The 19,280-nt window shown below is 37.5% G+C and overlaps 1 protein-coding gene across 4 annotated transcripts in view; it reads right to left on the reverse strand.

The window, feature by feature from the left end:
• Usp15 (ubiquitin specific peptidase 15) overlaps positions 1 to 19,280 on the reverse strand; it is a 93,268-nt gene that overhangs the window by 53,367 nt on the left and 20,621 nt on the right. For 3 of the 4 annotated variants that reach the window (XM_075954563.1, XM_075954562.1, XM_075954566.1), the window contains exons 4-6: positions 12,232 to 12,358; positions 8,334 to 8,479; positions 3,291 to 3,352 (exon numbers count right to left, since the gene is read on the reverse strand). In XM_075954563.1, coding sequence (XP_075810678.1) covers positions 3,291 to 3,352; positions 8,334 to 8,479; positions 12,232 to 12,358 — 335 coding nt within the window. Of the gene's footprint in view, positions 1 to 3,290; positions 3,353 to 8,333; positions 8,480 to 12,231; positions 12,359 to 12,912; positions 12,980 to 19,280 lie in introns of those variants that run through there. The other variant, XM_075954564.1, reaches the window with a different exon arrangement.

The raw sequence follows: 19,280 nt of genomic DNA on the forward strand, positions 1-19,280 counted from the left end.
TTCTGCTCCACTTCCTGCCTCCTGGTTCATTTTTTGAGTTCCTCCTCAAGCTGCTTTTGGTCACAGTGTTTTATCAGACCAATAAAAACCCTAAGACATCTCTAAAAAACCCCAAACAAAACCTGTAAAACCAAAGCACAGCAAACCTGACTGCTCACATGTATTATAAACTAAACTTGCACACTGTCACATGAGTTTGTTGAGAGCAATCTTTAGGAATAAGGAGACCTCCTTGTCTCAAATAGAATGTCTGTTTCAAGTGTCCTCCAAAACTCCTCATCATGGGTCAGGCTGGCCCTCTGCCTCTGTAACCGTGAAAAGGGAGAAAGGCAAACAGCTAGAGGGAGTGAAAACATTTCCTACAGGGGTTACGATTGCAATCTCTGCAAAGATGCCTGTGGTGGGAATGAGAACCTGGAAGCTCATGCACAGAGAAGCCCTGTCTGAAAACCTCTCTATAGCGAACTCCAGTAGACTGTTTCATAACCGTTGGCTTCCCTACTCATTTCTGCTGGATGTCATTGTGTCCAATTTCACGTTACTTACCTGCTATTTGTTCTTTTACTCTTGCCCACTACAGGTCTAATAAATGCATTCATTCTGCATCCAAAGTATTATATTGCAGATTATTCCCCAGAGAACACACCCAAATGTTTGAACAACCTAACTGCCAGGTGGTAGGTTAACACACTACTGTGGGTCACATCCTGAGCCGGACATGTCTTTCTCAGCTCACTCATTTGCGTTTTTTTGTTTCTGCTAGTGTGACATCAGAGGCCCTTTACTTAGCATTGTACTAATTCTCAGTAGTCTACCAAATAAATTTGTGCATCCTTATTCACAATTTATGTTGTTTAATTTTCTACACAGTTCAGTACTAATATACACCAGAGTTCACAGATGTATGGCTCGTAAAATAAATACAAGCTTTTCGCTTCCATATAAATAAAACTCCCTCAATACAATCACATCTCTGTGCTAACAAGACTAAGGCAGTGTGCCACATCAGCAGAGCCTCAGCTCACACGACCCACAACACTGAAGGTCTCCATCAGTTATCCTACTGAGAAAAGATCACTGGCCCCTGGCAAGAAAAAAGGCCTGCTGCCATCGTCTCAGTTCTCACAGCTTTCAGCAGTTTGCTGATCTAGACTTTTTTGAGATTATCATGTAATTACAACATTTTCCCCTTCTCTTTCCTCACTTCAAACCCTCTCATATGCTGTCCCCTCTTTTCCTTTAAATTTATGGCCTCATCTTTCATTAATTGTTACTATATACGTATATACATACATTAGATATGTCACTTAGATGTATGTTTTCCTGGCAGATCATTTGGCACTGAACAACCATTTGGTTTGCTCTTCCCATCTAGATTTTCAAGTAGATTATTTGATCACTAGTGTTAAGGTCCTTTTGTATTATGTGTCGATAGTGAATTTATCTATCTTCTGTCTTAATTGAAGGGTGTTTAAATTTCACAATGAACAATGTTTACTGCTACTGAATTTTGCTACATAGGCTTTCTTAAACTAGGAGAATTTTCTTTAGCTTTCTAGGAATCTTTTCATACACAAGTGAAAATATTCTGGTAAATCATGATGTGACAACAGAGATACATTATTGTGTGCTTCTGTTTTAGATGAAATGATACTTAGCCTTCTTTTGCGAGTACTCTTACTAACCTGGTAGCTGTACTTCACGCAACTCCAGTACTACACTTGCATTCACCAATATACACATCAGTATGGTGTACTAGGCATTGAGAATTGTTTTTTACTCTGACATAATAGCAGTATTTCAGCTATCTGAACAAACTAAAATGGGAAAAATCGATTTGGACTGAAAACAGACTTGGTCCTAACTTTAGGGAATTGAGACAAGAGCGTCACCAGAGCTCCGGAGTTCAAGGTCAGTCTAGGCAACAGGCAATACCTTGTTGTTGTTTAATAACAAAAGAAGGAATGGAAAAAGGAGAGAGCCAGGTGAAGCCATCAATTCTATACAGAAAAGGTTTCTCAAACTTTAGAACTCTTGATATTTGAGTATGTAACTCAATCAATTTTATTGTTTCAAAATCTGTTTCAAGATTCAGCAAATGTATATAGCAATCTAAACGTAAGTGAGAAAAACAAAAACAGTGGTTTTGATTAAACACTAAAGTGAATATTCTCAAAAGTCCATAATTTCCAAATCTCTACCTGTTAAGAAATCCATGATTCAATTCACACGCTTTCACTTTTTCCTATAAAAAGTTTGGTTTTACTCAAAAATCTACCCTTATATTCAACTAAGCAGGGCATTGAGCAATACACACCTTTACATAATTAATATATTTAGGCAACAACTCATAAACAATCAGAACAATAACAACACCAATAAACACTGCACAGAAGATGAAAACTGCACATTCTTACTGAAGGTGCATTTCCTTAGGAAGAAAATCTGTAGTCAAGTGGCGAGGCTGTTTGCTTTTACAAATTTGCTATGTCTGCACCTAATATATTAGTAATTTAATTACATCATTATTTTTGAAATTCTTCAAAACTCAGATCTACAATCCCTCAGAGAATCTGAAATTCTGAGTTATAGAAAATTAAATTTTCCTTGAACTTATTTGGCATCAAGCAAATGTGAGCAGGTATGAAGCTATCTGTAGTTCTCATTTATCTCACTTAGCACAGTATTTGCAGAGCGAACCTGGTGTGATATAAAGGGTCTCTGTAGGCTACAGAAATAGAACAACTATAGACACATGTATTACTTCTCAGAGATTTGAAGTTTATGTATTGTAATATAAGTAGGTTTAAGTGTCTTTGATAATACCGTATAGATCTTACAATTTGGAAAAGATTCTCAACTCTTCCTTCATTTACCATCAAAAGCAACTCCATACTCCAGACACGGTCTACTTAGACACTTAAATTCTAAGACATTTGTATAATGGAAATACTACTCTCATTCCAGGCTGTCTTTCATAAAAGAAGCATTTCACTAACAGGTGTACTTCAACATCACAAAAAGAGAACAAAACAAAATACTTAAGGATCTGACTATATTATACACAACATTTATTACACTATCATTTATTCTAAAAGTGATTTTACCTTGAAGGTTTTAAATTTGTACCATATTAATCTATGTGTAAACTTAGAAACATTCTCCAAGAATAAAGTATAAAAGATAAAGGATATGCATTGCAACATTCATTAGGCTTTGCTCTCATTTGGACTTCAGTGTCTGAATCCACATTTCAACATCATGCAACAAACCCCGAGGGAAGCACTTACTTAGGAGCAGAAGGACCCCTTGGCCACGTTCCGTCTTCATTTTTTTGTTCTATCACTAACACCTGCAAACATGACACAATAAAGGGTGTTTGTGCACAGCTATGAAGTCAGACAGTTTCAGGAGATACGCTGGTAAGGAACTAAAGTAACTGATTATTTAAGGATGCAACAGACAAAATGGTCTGAAATAAAAGCCAGTGTTGATAGGAAAGAAAAAAAGAAAAAAAATCAGTTTCTGTAACTTCAAGAAAGTGTAAGTAAGTCAAATAATAAACTGGTCATAAGTTGTAAATGTGTTGAACATGTATGCTTTCAAATTGTATCTACACTTGTAACATAGGATACAGACGTTCTATCAGTGGCGCTATCATGATTTAATTATTATTATGCAAATATTATCGATAAACAGTAGCAAAAATTCCAAACTACAGATTACTTATAATTTAAAGTTAGTATTCATTTACATTATTTTTATGAATTCTGAAATCTTTTTTTTTAAATATTTATTTATTATGTATACAATATTCTGTCTGTGTGTATGCCTGCAGGCCAGAAGAGGGCACCAGACCTCATTACAGATGGTTGTGAGCCACCATGTGGTTGCTGGGAATTGAACTCAGGACCTTTGGAAGAGCAGGCAATGCTCTTAACCTCTGAGCCATCTCTCCAGCTCCTGAAATCTTTATTAGAAATAGATTTTGTTACCTTTACGTGTTTGTGTATAGTATGTATGGCTGCCTATATGTGCAGGCACCCAAGCTCTATGGGCATGGATGTGCCTTGATCACACATGGAGATGCGAGGACAACTTGTGGGAGTCATTTCTTTTCCTCCAGTGTGCATGGGCCTCAGTCAGACTTAGCAACAAGGGCCTTTACCCACTGATCCATCTTGCCAGCCTTAAATTATGAAAACTTTTAGTACATAACTGATAGTCACACTGATAAGAATCCATAATCAAATTACAGTAACTCAAGTACCCTGCTACAGCTTGTCTCAGATAGACAAAAATCATCTAGGTCAATAAAAGATCCATGCCAAGATAAAGCTATACTTTTTTTAAAAAGATTTATTACATATACAGTGTTCTGCCTGCCTGTATGCCTGCACACCAGACTATACTTTTTTTATTTTCTCAAAACATCCCTAACGCCTTTCTCTTTCATGATCCAGGTTAAAAAAGAGGCCTTTTCTTCTATTTTTTTGTTAGGGATGAATCATGTAAGGAAGAAAATTTTAATTTAAAAATATTTATTAATTTGTGATATTACTAAGGAGAAATTAAAAATCTAAATTTTCACGGTAAACCTACAATGCAAGAGAACACGAACTGAAATACAGTATACCACAAATGAATAGCTGCAATTTTGCATGCTCTCCTAAATCCTCACAGCAACTCTCCCTGGAGGACTATGTGTTTCCAGACCATTTATCAATTGGCTTTTGACCATAATCACAAAGAATGCAATAGATAAAATATAAAGTGTGAAATGTAATTGACATTGAAATACTCATTCAAAAAATTCAGGTAACTTGTTGAGACAGCATTCATGTTGAATAAATACTAAAGTTGCCTTTGACTAATGGATTTCATACACTCAATGTGTGTTGCACCAAGCACCTACCATCCTGACCCCTTTGATGTTCTTCTCCTTACCTACCAGTTTATCCATTATCTCAATTTTCTAATTATCATCTTAATAGGAAGTATATATTTTCAAAGATTTATTAAGTAGAATTTATTGAGTGATTCTTAGCTTATAAGATTTTCTTTACTACAACTTGCAACTATAGTGACATACATAAACCATATCCACATATTCATAAATATTAGGTACTTCTGGAGAAATTTCAAACAAGGAATTTCAGCTATAAAAACTCCCAAAGTTTTGCATTATCATTTAGCAATAACATTTTAATATTTAATAGCATTTTTACTTAAAATTCAACATTTTATAGCTACAGATAGTAATAAACCACAAGAATAAAATTCACTCCTTTATTTAAATAATTTTCTGTATTCAGATCATTTTCTAAATAGTGTTTTGCTTATTGTTAAAATTTAAGAAAAGTTCCAAATTTAAATTATACACACATCAAAGAGAGACAGGAAAAAATACACCAGTATGGGGAGGTAAATGCTTTTGTACTGTATTTCTCTCTTAAAATTTTTTAAACTGTTTATTTTTGGGTAATGTACAGTTTTGTGTATGTACTGGGACATGCACACAAGTCCAGGAACCTACAGAGGCCAGACAAGGCGTTGAACCCTCTGGAACTGGAGGTACAGGTGACTGCAAGTCACCCACATAGCTGCTGAGAACCAAACTCAGGTCCTCTTCAAGAGCAACACACGCTATTAAGCACTGAGCCATCTCTCCAATTCCATGCTCACTTTCTAATTAGGATACTTAACATACAGTAAAGGTGGAGAAGGCAGTGAGAGTGTTTCTTGGGTTTGGGAGACGGCTCAGTAGCCAAGAGTGCCTGCTGTGCGTGCTTGGTATGCACACACAAAAGCTGGCCATGGTACATATGCCTTATAACTCAGCACTGGGTGGGGTGGGCTGTTGGGAACTTGAAACAGCGAGCTTTGGGTTCAGTGAGAGTCCTAACAAAGAAAGAAGGTATACACTGAGAAGCTGACACTGATATTCTCCTCTGGTCTCTGTACATATAGAACACACACAGTTTTCTTTATTTGAAAATCTTAATTTATATTATTGGAAACATACCTCCTCCCAAATGAATAAGTCCTCACAAATATTTAATCTTATTAGACTAGCTTAATTCTCTCATCCAAGTCTAATCTTCAATTGGACAAATGTGTATCATCAAGAATATCAAATTCTTTAACTTTATAAGACTACATTTTTCTATGTGCGGGGAAAATAATGTCCATTTCGTAAGGCCCCTAAAATATTGACTGAATTAACTCTACACAATTTCAAATTATGTTTCTACTGCAAGTACCAACAGATGGTAACCTGGGCAGAGGTTTGTGTCCAGTGGAAGTGAACTCATTAGCTGTCAAGGAGATTATGTCTTATATGATCTTCAATCAGGCAACTCTCCTACTGCGAATAATGAACTTCAGTTTCACTTAAGAATGGCTAAAATAAGTTTGAAAATCATTACTTTAATGTTTTTGAGATTCTGGAGGGAATTATACGGCTAACGTCACACCATTTCTTTCTTTCTTTAGAAGATTTTAATGAATGTGTACAGGGGAGCGTGTGTGGGCACAAGCCTGTGCAGCCAAGGTCAGCGTCAGGTATTGCTGAGTCACCATAGTTAAGTCACCTGCTCCTGAGGACGGGGTCTCACTGAAACCTAGGTTTGCCCATTACATGAGGCTGCTTCAACGAGGAACCCCAGGATTTGCTTGTCTCCATCGCTAGTGTAGCAAGCACTCAGCACAATGGACTAGTTCCCCAGCTGGGGATCAAACTCAGGTCCTTAGGTTTGCGTAGTAAGACTTGGAACACCTGACTAGTTCCCCAGCTAACCAAACTGTCTTTGATAGTCTAGTATAATACTTGATATATAGCAGATATTTACTAACAATTCATCTCAGTTTCTCTGAGTTTTTAAAAATAACTATATTATTGATGTTAATAGTAATTTTCAAATAAACTGACAGAAAAAAGTTATCTACACATTGAATCACCAGTCATTGTATTAGGTACTAGTAATTAAAACAACAAACTCTAATCAAAATATGAACCTTAGTATATTTTTAAAAGATACTAATAAATCAATACAGAAAGTAGGGGAGAAATTTTTCTTAAATGAAGATAAATGGATACTGATAAAAATAAGGACAGGTAAAGAGCTGTGTTTTGGGGCTGAAACTTGAAGGATAAATTGATGCAACCTGACGGTTAAAATAATTTTTTACAGGATAGATGCAGGAAAATGGCAAGAATGGTACACCAGGTACACGAACAATGCATTCAAAAGCTCACTGTAGGAATACTATGGCAACCAAAAGACAAGGATAGTCTAAAGATAGACAACTAGACAAAGGGCTAAACTATGACCTGTACATTGGTTAAGGAGTCTGGACTTCATAACCTTTACGGAGCAAGGAAAAGTTTATGAGAGGCAAAGAGTCAGATTTACATCTTAGAATGAATATTCTAGTGAAGTAAGACTACACGAATATGTAAGAAACTGGAGGTAACAAGGCATGTTGACTATGAAAGACAAGGGCTGGGAAAGAAATAGAAATTAGTTGAAGAAATAGCTACAAGGTAGATTCTGTTGCTAATTGTGATGAAACACTATATATGTATACGTAATTTCTCACTATATTTAATTATTTTAAACTATACCAAAAGGGAAGATCGAATTGGGAGCCGATAGGCCCAACAGCGATAGACAAGCTACAGTTTCCTAAGCCTACAGCTCTGTTAAACCAGTTTATTTGTGATACAGCTGTCTCCGCTTCTTTGTGCAACACCTATGGCTGCTTTTATACCGTTACAATGGGAGAGTCACAGCTGCAACAGAGACTTACATATGGCCAATAGAGACAAAAGACTATTTGATCCTTATGTAGTCCGCTGATCTATCTTACAAAATTAGCTATTTTCAGTGAAAACATTCCTAAGAAGTAGAGTGTTTCCAAGCTCAACAAGGAAACTAGAAATTACAATTATTGACCAGTGAGGACAGAGAAGAGTTAGAAAGAGGTAGCCAGAGACAGACTCATCATGTATCACACAATATTTACAAAGTTTTTAAAGGCACAAATAATTTAAAAGCTACATTTAAAATAAGCATTCCTGTTGGGCTGGAGAAATGGCTCAGCAGTTAGAACATCTGTTGCTCTTGCAGAGGACCTACGTTCAGTTCCCAGCACCCAAATTAGTCAGCTTACAACTCCTGTAACTCCAGTTCCAATTCTAAGGGATCCAGTGCTCTCTTCTGGTCTCCATGAGCACCAGACATGTACATGGTTCAGACACACTCGCAGGCACTCACACATACAAATAAAATATAAAGAAATAAATCTTAAAAAATTATTGCCAAAAATACCTGTCCTTGATATAAGCCAGCATCCTGAATGGTGCTATCTGGTTTATTCAGCGGCTCAAATGTATTACTCATATACTTGTTCCACAATCTAGTCTCCTTCTCATCTGGAATATTGAAGATTTTTCTTATTTCCTTTTCAATTGTATCTAAGATTTAAGAAGGGAAGATATGTAAATACAATATATTTAAAAAATAGGTATATTAATTACAAAGAGGTAAATGCTTACCAGTCTAAACATTATAAATTTATAAAATAAGGATAAAATAGCAAAATCAGATAAGCAAATACATAGACCAGCTATGTGTTTTTAAAGGGAAATGGTAATTTTAACACTGATAGATGATTATTTGAGGAATTAGACTGCAAAAGAAAGCAGAAACAAAAGAAGGATAAAAAGACCAAAATTAGAATATATTCATATTCATAATGCAATCAATTTAACGAATATCTTACATCAAAGAATGAGAATATATTCCCAAGATATGCTATGAGATTATGTGTAGGATTGCAGAAACAATCCAAACATTCCATTTTTCTTATAGATTTCTTTTTCAATAAAGATGATTGTTACATATATCTAGTGTGTGTGCATCTTTATTGGTATGTGAGGAAGCATGTGCATGCATGGGTGTCGTCATCAGAGGATAACTTGAATGAGCTGGTTCTCTCTTTCCACCATGTGAGCTCCAGGGACGGAATTATGAGATTGTCAGGCGTAGCTGCAGGTACAACTATAGCTGATGAGCCATATTGTTGGCCTGATACAACCATACTTTTTACCTGAGAAACTGCAAGAGGAGGCAACTGATTACCAAGATGGGAAAAATGTGAAGTAGAGGGATGCGGGCTAGGGAAGAGTCTAACTTCATGTATAACTATAACTTTTTTTTTTTCGAGACAGGGTTTCTCTATAGCTTTTGGAGCCTGTCCTGGAACTCGCTCTGTAGACCAGGTTGGCCTCAAACTCACAGAGATCCGCCTGCCTCTGCCTCCCGAGTGCTGGGATTAAAGGCGTGCGCCACCACCGCCCGGCTTATAACTATAACTCTTAACATACATAAATGAAGATACAAGGTGGCTGAAACTGAAATCAACAGTGTTCATTTGAACATTAATATTTTATGCCAGGAAATCAGATGAAGTTAATTAAAAAAAAAACAAAAAAACAAAACAGAGATGGACCAAGGGAGAGGAGGCCAAGTATGGCGATACCAATACTTTCCAATTAAGGAACTGGTGTGTTTCTAGACAAGTAGTGTATGATGTTCAGTTTTGCTGGTTGGTTAAGAAAATGGGAGACTTTTAAATCATCACTCAACTTGGCAGTGAGGAACTCACCAGAGACCACGAGAGAAAGAGTAAAAAGAGAGTTAGCCCTGCTGCAGTGTGCCCGAGAATGAACAAGTAGAGGCTGCAAACAACACGAGCTAACCGAGGGGGCGGGTACAGCTAACGATGACGCAGGCAGTGCTCTTGATGCTTCTTAGCCTGCTGCCCTGCCTATCTGCAGCAATCCATTTCTAAATAAATTAATAGTAAAAACAATGACAGCGAAAGACAACAGGGAGTTAGGGGCTGGAACTGTGTGTGCGTCAAACACTGGAGATGAACTGAGGGACTAAGCATGTGTTTTCCACATATCACTCTGACTCTATTACTCATGAAGTCAACGAACATTTTTTTAAAATACACAAAACAGAAAATTGTGAAGAACATTTCTTGTAGGAATATTTACTTATGAATTCAACCAATTTCATTAATTTTTATTTAAAAAGCAGTTTTTAGTAGCTTTAGAACAAACTGTGTCCTTAGTGGTTAGCCCTGAAACATATGAAGTTGAATTTAATTGGACACTCAGCACCCAATTAGAGCAATTTAGAGAGCAAAAGAGTCAAAGGCAAGTATTTAAGCCCTAACAGTCTAAACTATTTCAAACTGTCTACTGCTATCATTTTACTATCATGTGGGTAGGAAACAGACTATTTTATTAACTTAGAAACACAAAATTGGAATTTAATTTCCTAATTCTAGGTAGACAACAGACTTTTAAAAAAATTAGTTTCAATTAAGGTTTTTAAAGACCAAAGGGAAAACACACACACACACACACACACACACACACACACACACACACACACAATCTTTTGCTTATTATCCTGATTCCAAGCAGTTTGAAAAACATCCATTTGACAATAAGAAATTTCAAGTTACCAAAAATCCAGTTCATTTACAATATTAAGACATATATTCCATGCCTGTAGCCTTAAAAAGTATTAGAATATCTAAAGTATATGGGTTAAAAATCTATGTAAGATCAAACTTTTTGAACAGATATTCTGTATAAATTACATTTATCCTCTATAAATTTTTGTTTAGTACTTAATGCAAAAACTTCCTAATGGTTGTTTTCAGTGCAGAAATTAAAATCAATTGCTGATTTCATGAGTTTTTTTAAGTCAAATAAAAAAAAAAAGGTATCTGATGGATTCAGATTTTCTATAACATTTCTGTTAAAATCAAAATTTATAACTTGCTAGAGATCTGATGATTACTAATTATACTAGCATGTAGTTATTTATATTCCAGTTGGCTTTTAAAGATCCACAAGGTGATATGTAGGTTGCTGAGGGAGAATGGTAAGCCCTTGAGAGCAATAGCATAAGAACTCTTGCAGTTCCAGGTGACCGACAGCCATCCTACTTGATTTAAGGGCTGTTAGAGTTGAGCAAAGTCATGCTTGGTGCTGTAAACCTGGCAAAGAGCCTGTGGCAGGAGAGGTCACAGACCTTACATGATGATTTACTATTTTGCTAAACTGGTCCAGCGGCCTTCTATAAAACCATGGATACAGCGCAGCTATCACCCCTCATTTTCTTTCAGTCAGTGTTCTTAGTGACAGTGCCCAACTTCACAGTACACTAATTTCTCTGGCATGCTGAGTTCTGCATGTCACGTTTCTCTATTATTTGTATTTTTCAATAAGATCACTTATCTTTTAAATAAATATTTGATTTGAAGATAAATGTGTTCATATTTGTTAGCACTGCGCATTATAAAGGTATCAGAAGAGAGGCTAATGGGGGTGAATGTCATTCTATCACACACATGTATGAACATTTCATAATTAAAGCTATTAACATGTATAATATGTATAATTAAAAATTTTAATGTGCTCAATTCAATGTCAATTTTTATACAAAGCTATATAGAGAACTAGGTCCACTGATAGTTGAAACTATGTTTTTCTTTTTATTTCTCTCTTTTTTTAAAGTTTTTTTTTTTTTTTTTTTTTTTGAGACAGGGTTTCTCTGAGTAACAGTCCTAGCTGTTCTGGAACTTGAACTTGCTTTGTAGACCAGGCGGGCCTCAAACACACAGAGATCTGCCTGCCTCTGCCCCCCCCCCCCCCCGAGTGCTGGGATTAAAGGTGAGCACCACCACCCCCAGCAGTCCCGAGACTACATTTTTCAAGCTTACTCATTAACAAAAATCCCTCAATATGCTGTAGTTAACATCAAGCCTGCCATCTTGGCTACTTACCTGGAATGAAAATAATACCAATTGACTTTTTATTCCCCATTCTTGGCCAATTTTATTGAAACATGTTATAAAGTTCTACTTAAATTTATATTTTGTTGTTACAAACAAGGCATGCAATGTTCAAATGCTAATTTTAAAATTTGATTCTCTTAAATTAAAAATGATCAAACATTCAACTCATTTAATAAAAAAGTATGAACAAGCTAGTCCACTATAAGCTAGAAGATATGCATGGAAGCTGAGACTGTACAGTGTTCATGAATCTACCTGTAAGCAGATTAGTACCACAGCAGACCACAACCAAGAGCCACGACTACGTCTCTAAAAACAGTGACGTGGGACAGGACTGGGCATTACCTATTGTGTCAGCTTTGCTAAATCGCCGAGTGACAACATTGTTCATGTTCCCATTCTCACAGAGCTTCAGTTCTGTGAGATACACTTCCACTTTGCAGTGCTTTACAAACATACCCTGTTCTACCACCTAAAAAAAACAAAAACAAGTTAGCATGCATTCTCTCAATGTAGTTCTCATAGTAATACATATCTTTAACAGAGCCTCAGAAAAACTAGATATTCAGTCAAATATAATAAGCTATTATAAACAATTTAAAACATTAACAGTCTAGAAAGGCATTCTACTAATTTGTTAAGATTTTGGTATGCTATAAACAATAAATTTACCTAAGTTAAATCAAAATGACTGTAAACCAATTTCCTATATATGATTTTCACATATAGCTACGAATAAAGATACAGACAGATGTCTACCTTTTTAACAGTGTTCTGACACGGAAAACTTACAAAGCTTTATGTAATAGTATCTACAAGGTCTGTTATTACTATTTATGTTAAAACATGTCTTTTAAAATGACCACTCTGTCCCTGTAATAGATATATTTGTTTCACTCTCTAAAATGACTTAGTCTGACCTCTAAATGGGTACTTAGTAAGTCTATGGAGCACACAAACAAAGAAAAGCTGTCAGCATGCAAGAAATAAAATATAAGACAATAAAGTATTTTCTATTAGGTTCACCTTTGAAATAAGTATATTTCCTTTTGCTCTTCTAAAGGTTAACTGTAGGATTTCCGTCATGAACACTGTTTCTGAAAATAGTAATTGGCCTGATATGTGATACATTAGACAGATATGGCAGAAGGGAGGCGCAAAGGCGCACATGAAACAGCAGACTCACATCAAAGTCAACATGGGAATCACAAAACTCCTCTTTCACTTTCACGAAAAACTGTTTCAACCCAGGGTTTTTAAATAGTTTATCTTGAGTTTCTTAGATAATCCAACATAACTTTGCTTTTTCAGACATGTTCTCTTCATCATGTTTGTTGCAAATCTTTACAACAGTTTTATAGACCATATGTCTCACATTTTAATAACAACTCCCAGCGCAAAACTTTTAAGTTCTAACCAAGATGATTTAGCCCTCTTACAGAGTCACACTGTTTAAGAATGTAACAATTTACTGAGTTTCTCTAAGATTTTCTCGTAGCAATTTGATAATTTAAAAAAACTAGGAATCAAATATTCTTACCAACAGAAACCTTGGGACTGAGACTCATATCTGAGTAAAATCCTAAAATACTATAGACTGTAACTTTGTTTAGCTTCACTAAAGTCCACATTACAGTATTTCTCCACTAAAATGAAATTTCCTTTTCTTGACCTGAGAAACTGATTTTCGGTTTCATTTCTCCCACTTTTTGCATTTAGTTGTAAAGGTCCTCCTATGCAGAAATGCCAACAGTTTCACTATGTGACCTAAGCAGCTCATCTCCACCCCCAAACACTGAATAGTGAGATCATGCGTACACACCAGCAGGAACCATGTGGCTTAGCCACTTGTTTAAGTTGTATTTTATTGTCATTTAGCTTAAATTTTGATGATTTCAAATGGTACTCTTGTAAATAGCTGGGGGATCAAGTGTCTCTTTGTTACTAATTTCTAGCTTAATTCCACTAGGAACTGGAAACACACAGGATACCTTCCCTCATTCGTCATTTCAGGAGTTTGTCTGATGACCCAGGATCTGATCAATTGCTCATTATCTTTATATACAGACAATAGGCAGTACAAGTGGATATTAGGCACCACTTTGGCAAATCACTAAATTCATTATACTTTTTTTAAAATCTTTCAGTTTGTAGTAGAGAGATTTGCAAGAAAAATCATATTCCTCATAGTTTCCAAGGTCTTCCTACTCTTCCTCTAAGTCTTCATTGATACCCTCCTCAAACGGCAAATTCTCAGTCTGCTCACGGCCTTTTAGGCTTTTTTTTTTTTTGATACTCCTATTTTCTGATCACTGAACAGCCAAAGCCACCATAGTCCCTGTTTGTTAATACTCCAGGTTCCTAAACTAGTTTGAACAGCCTACTGACACCACACGAGGAATTATCTTAAGGCTTCACTAACCGCAAAAATCCTACATCATTTCTGAGGGCCAAAAATCTGTGGGCAGTTTAGCTAGGCGATCTGGGTTAAGATTTCTCAAGAAGTTTCTGTCGATTTTTAGGCTATGGCTTCATAATACTCACTTAGAACTCATTTTACTGGCTGGGGGCGGCTTCCTGGAATACACAAATGTCCTTAACAGACACCTGGGATAAACACTGTATGATCTCCCATCTTACTCTTAAAATATGTCACACCAGGCGTAGAAGAAACCAGTATTCCCCAACTAGGGGATCAGCGTCAGGAAATACACAGGAAGATAAAGAACTACTCCGTTTTGAAAAATCCTTCCCTTGGACATAGAATCCTTGACTGCCAATTATTCTTGTAGTGCTAAAAATAGTGCACCGCTTCCTGTCTTCCACTGTTTGCTAGGAAATCCTTTCTTTGACTTACTCTTTTGTAGGACAATGTATCCTTTTGTCTAACAATATTGAGGAATATCATTTTGTCCTGACAACTTTTGATTATGTGTTTATATATTTCAGTCTGAGAAAGTGTTTTCTGACTCTGTAATTTGGTACTTTCTCAGTTTGGGAACTACTTCAGCTATTTCCTCTTCGGGTATTAGCCCTACCTGCCCTAAGATTCCAATGATAGGTATTTATAGTGACTAAACTTAGTCACTATACCAAGTACAACTTCACTTTTTAAAGATATTCTGTTCCTTGGTATAATTTCTACATTGCATATTATCTAAAAATTCACTTTTCAGCTCTCTTTACCACTACACTCAAAAGTATATTGTTTATATTATTAGTTTCAGAAGTGTCGGGATCTTATTTAATAGCTTTGTGCTACTTCCCAGTTATTTATTTTTTGAGCTTATTAAGTCTACTGTCACCATGAACCGTCTCTATGTCTACTGTCACCATGAACTGTCCCTTACAGTCTACGTCTACTGTCACCATGAACCGTCCCTTACAGTCTACGTCTACTGTCACCATGAACTGTCCCTTACAGTCTACGTCTACTGTCACCATGAACTGTCCCTTACAGTCTATGTCTACTGTCACCATGAACTGTCCCTTACAGTCTATGTCTACTGTCACCATGAACTGTCCCTTACAGTCTATGTCTACTGTCACCATGAACTGTCCCTTACAGTCTACGTCTACTGTCACCATGAACTGTCCCTTACAGTCTATGTCTACTGTCACCATGAACCGTCCCTTACAGTCTATGTCTACTGTCACCATGAACCGTCCCTTACAGTCTACGTCTACTGTCACCATGAACCGTCCCTTACAGTCTATGTCTACTGTCACCATGAACCGTCCCTTACAGTCTATGTCTACTGTCACCATGAACCGTCCCTTACAGTCTACGTCTACTGTCACCATGAACCGTCCCTTACAGTCTACGTCTACTGTCACCATGAACCGTCCCTTACAGTCTACGTCTACTGTCACCATGAACTGTCCCTTACAGTCTACGTCTACTGTCACCATGAACCGTCCCTTACAGTCTACTGTCACCATGAACCGTCCCTTACAGTCTACGTCTACTGTCACCATGAACCGTCCCTTACAGTCTACGTCTACTGTCACCATGAACTGTCCCTTACAGTCTACGTCTACTGTCACCATGAACTGTCCCTTACAGTCTACGTCTACTGTCACCATGAACTGTCCCTTACAGTCTACGTCTACTGTCACCATGAACCGTCCCTTACAGTCTACGTCTACTGTCACCAAGAACTGTCCCTTACAGTCTATGTCTACTGTCACCATGAACTGTCCCTTACAGTCTACGTCTACTGTCACCATGAACTGTCCCTTACAGTCTACTGTCACCATGAACTGTCCCTTACAGTCTATGTCTACTGTCACCATGAACTGTCCCTTACAGTCTACGTCTACTGTCACCAAGAACTGTCCCTTACAGTCTACGTCTACTGTCACCATGAACCGTCCCTTACAGTCTACGTCTACTGTCACCATGAACCGTCCCTTACAGTCTACTGTCACCATGAACCGTCCCTTACAGTCTACGTCTACTGTCACCATGAACCGTCCCTTACAGTCTACTGTCACCATGAACCGTCCCTTACAGTCTACGTCTACTGTCACCATGAACCGTCCCTTACAGTCTATGTCTACTGTCACCATGAACCGTCCCTTACAGTCTATGTCTACTGTCACCATGAACCGTCCCTTACAGTCTATGTCTACTGTCACCATGAACCGTCCCTTACAGTCTATGTCTACTGTCACCATAAACCGTCCCTTACAGTCTATGTCTACTGTCACCATGAACCGTCCCTTACAGTCTATGTCTACTGTCACCATGAACCGTCCCTTACAGTCTACGTCTACTGTCACCATGAACCGTCCCTTACAGTCTACGTCTACTGTCACCATGAACCGTCCCTTACAGTCTACGTCTACTGTCACCATGAACCGTCCCTTACAGTCTACGTCTACTGTCACCATGAACCGTCCCTTACAGTCTACGTCTACTGTCACCATGAACCGTCCCTTACAGTCTGTCTACTGTCACCATGAACCGTCCCTTACAGTCTACGTCTACTGTCACCATGAACCGTCCCTTACAGTCTACGTCTACTGTCACCATGAACCGTCCCTTACAGTCTGTCTACTGTCACCATGAACCGTCCCTTACAGTCTATGTCTACTGTCACCATGAACCGTCCCTTACAGTCTACGTCTACTGTCACCATGAACCGTCCCTTACAGTCTGTCTACTGTCACCATGAACCGTCCCTTACAGTCTACGTCTACTGTCACCATGAACCGTCCCTTACAGTCTACGTCTACTGTCACCATGAACCGTCCCTTACAGTCTACGTCTACTGTCACCATGAACCGTCCCTTACAGTCTGTCTACTGTCACCATGAACCGTCCCTTACAGTCTACGTCTACTGTCACCATGAACCGTCCCTTACAGTCTACGTCTACTGTCACCATGAACCGTCCCTTACAGTCTACGTCTACTGTCACCATGAACTGTCCCTTACAGTCTACGTCTACTGTCACTTTTCCGGTTTGGCTCACTTACTGCATCTCTTGCTTATTTTCTTGTTTTCTGGTTAGCTTGATTTTAAGGCAGAGTGCCTGACACTAACTTTAGTTGAAAAGTTTAAAAACTTAGTCCCCAAAACATAGTTACTTTTGTTTATGTATCATAGATTCTTTAATGTAACCAGAGATTAATACAATTCAGAGCTGGACACCAGACTCTATAGGAACAGTTACTGTGCTTATTTCTCTCTATCTCAGGGTAGAGTAAAATGCAACTTCTTAGACCTACTGAATCAATTTGGAGGGAAGGATGCATTGCTCTGGTTTTTTTTGTTTTGTTTTGTTTTTTGAGATAGAGTTTCTCTGTGTAACAATCCTAGCTGTCCTAGAACTAGCTCTTCTAGACTAGGCTGGCATTGAACTCACAGAGATCCTCCTGCCAAGTGCTGGGATGAAAGGTGTGTGCTAACACTGGGAAGATAAATTTCTATAAGAATTCCAGACAATTTTATGTATGTTAAAGTTTAAAAAGTACATGTTGAAAAATTTGAATTCACCTTATTAAGAACAAATGTACAAACTTCTAATAGACTTTTCAAACTTTTCTTTGTGTGAACTTTCCATGATTCTTTCTTTTCACTTTCATTTCCTTAGTTTTCAAAAACCAAACTTCAATAAGTCCTTTAAAAAAGACTAAGAATTTTAAAAAGGCAATGCATTAGTTGATAGATCTAGTACCAATACTGAAACTTGTAGTGTACAATGTACTCCAGGCATAAGGAAAAGAATTTAATACACATATACACTTTTCTTTAAGAAGTGAGTTTTGGGCTGGAGAGATGGCTCAGTGGTTAAGAGCATTGCCTGCTCTTCCAAAGATCCTGAGTTCAATTCCCAGCAACCAAATGGTGGCTCACAACCACCTGTAATAAGGTCTGGTGCCCTCTTCTGGCCTGTAGGCATACACAGACAGAATATTGTATACATAATAAATAAATATTTAAAAAAAAAGAAGTTGAGTTTTGTCAGGGCCAAATGGATCAAAGACTTCGATATAAAACCAACCACATAGAACCTCACAGAAGAGAAAGTGGGAAATACACTTGAACGCATTGGCACAGGAGACCACTTCCATAATATAACTCCTGCAGCACAGACACTGAGAGAAACAATGGGACCTCCTGAAACTGAGAAGCTTCTGTAAAGCAAAGGACATGGTCAACAAGACAAAACAGCAGCCTACAGAATGGAAAAAGATCTTCACCAACCCAATATCGAAAAGAGGACTCATCTCCAAAATATATAAAGAACTCAAGGAACTGGTCATCTAAAGAGCAAATAATCCACTAAAAAAAAATGTGGTACAAACCTAAACAGAGAACTCTCCACAGATGAAAGGAGAATGTCTCAAAGGGCTGAAAGTCACTTAAGGAAGTGTTCAACGTCCTTAGTCATCAGAGAAATGCAAATCAAAACAACTCTGAGATTCTATCTTACACCTGTAGGAATGGCCAAAATCAAAAACACTGATGACAACTTATGCTGGAGAGGTTGTGGGGGAAAGGGAACACTTCTGCATTGCTGGTGGGAATGCAAGCTGGTACAGCTGCTTTTAAAAATCAATATGGCAATTTTCATACTGATCAGTATGGAATATTAGGAAACAACCTACCTCAAGACCTAGCAAAACCACTTTTGGGTTGATACCCAAAAGACGCTCAATCATACCACAAAGACATGTGCTCAACTATGTTTATAGCAACATTATTTGTAATAGCCAGAACCTGGAAACAGCCTATATCCCCCTCAACCGAAGAATGGATAAAGAAAATGTGGTACATTTACATGATGGAATACTACTAGTGGTAAAAACAATGACATCTTGAAATTTGCAGGCAAACGGATGGATCTAGAAAAAAAACTATATTGAATGAGGTAATCCAGACCC

Source organism: Microtus pennsylvanicus, chromosome 20, assembly GCF_037038515.1.
Source record: "Microtus pennsylvanicus isolate mMicPen1 chromosome 20, mMicPen1.hap1, whole genome shotgun sequence".
Taxonomy (NCBI): domain Eukaryota; kingdom Metazoa; phylum Chordata; class Mammalia; order Rodentia; family Cricetidae; genus Microtus; species Microtus pennsylvanicus.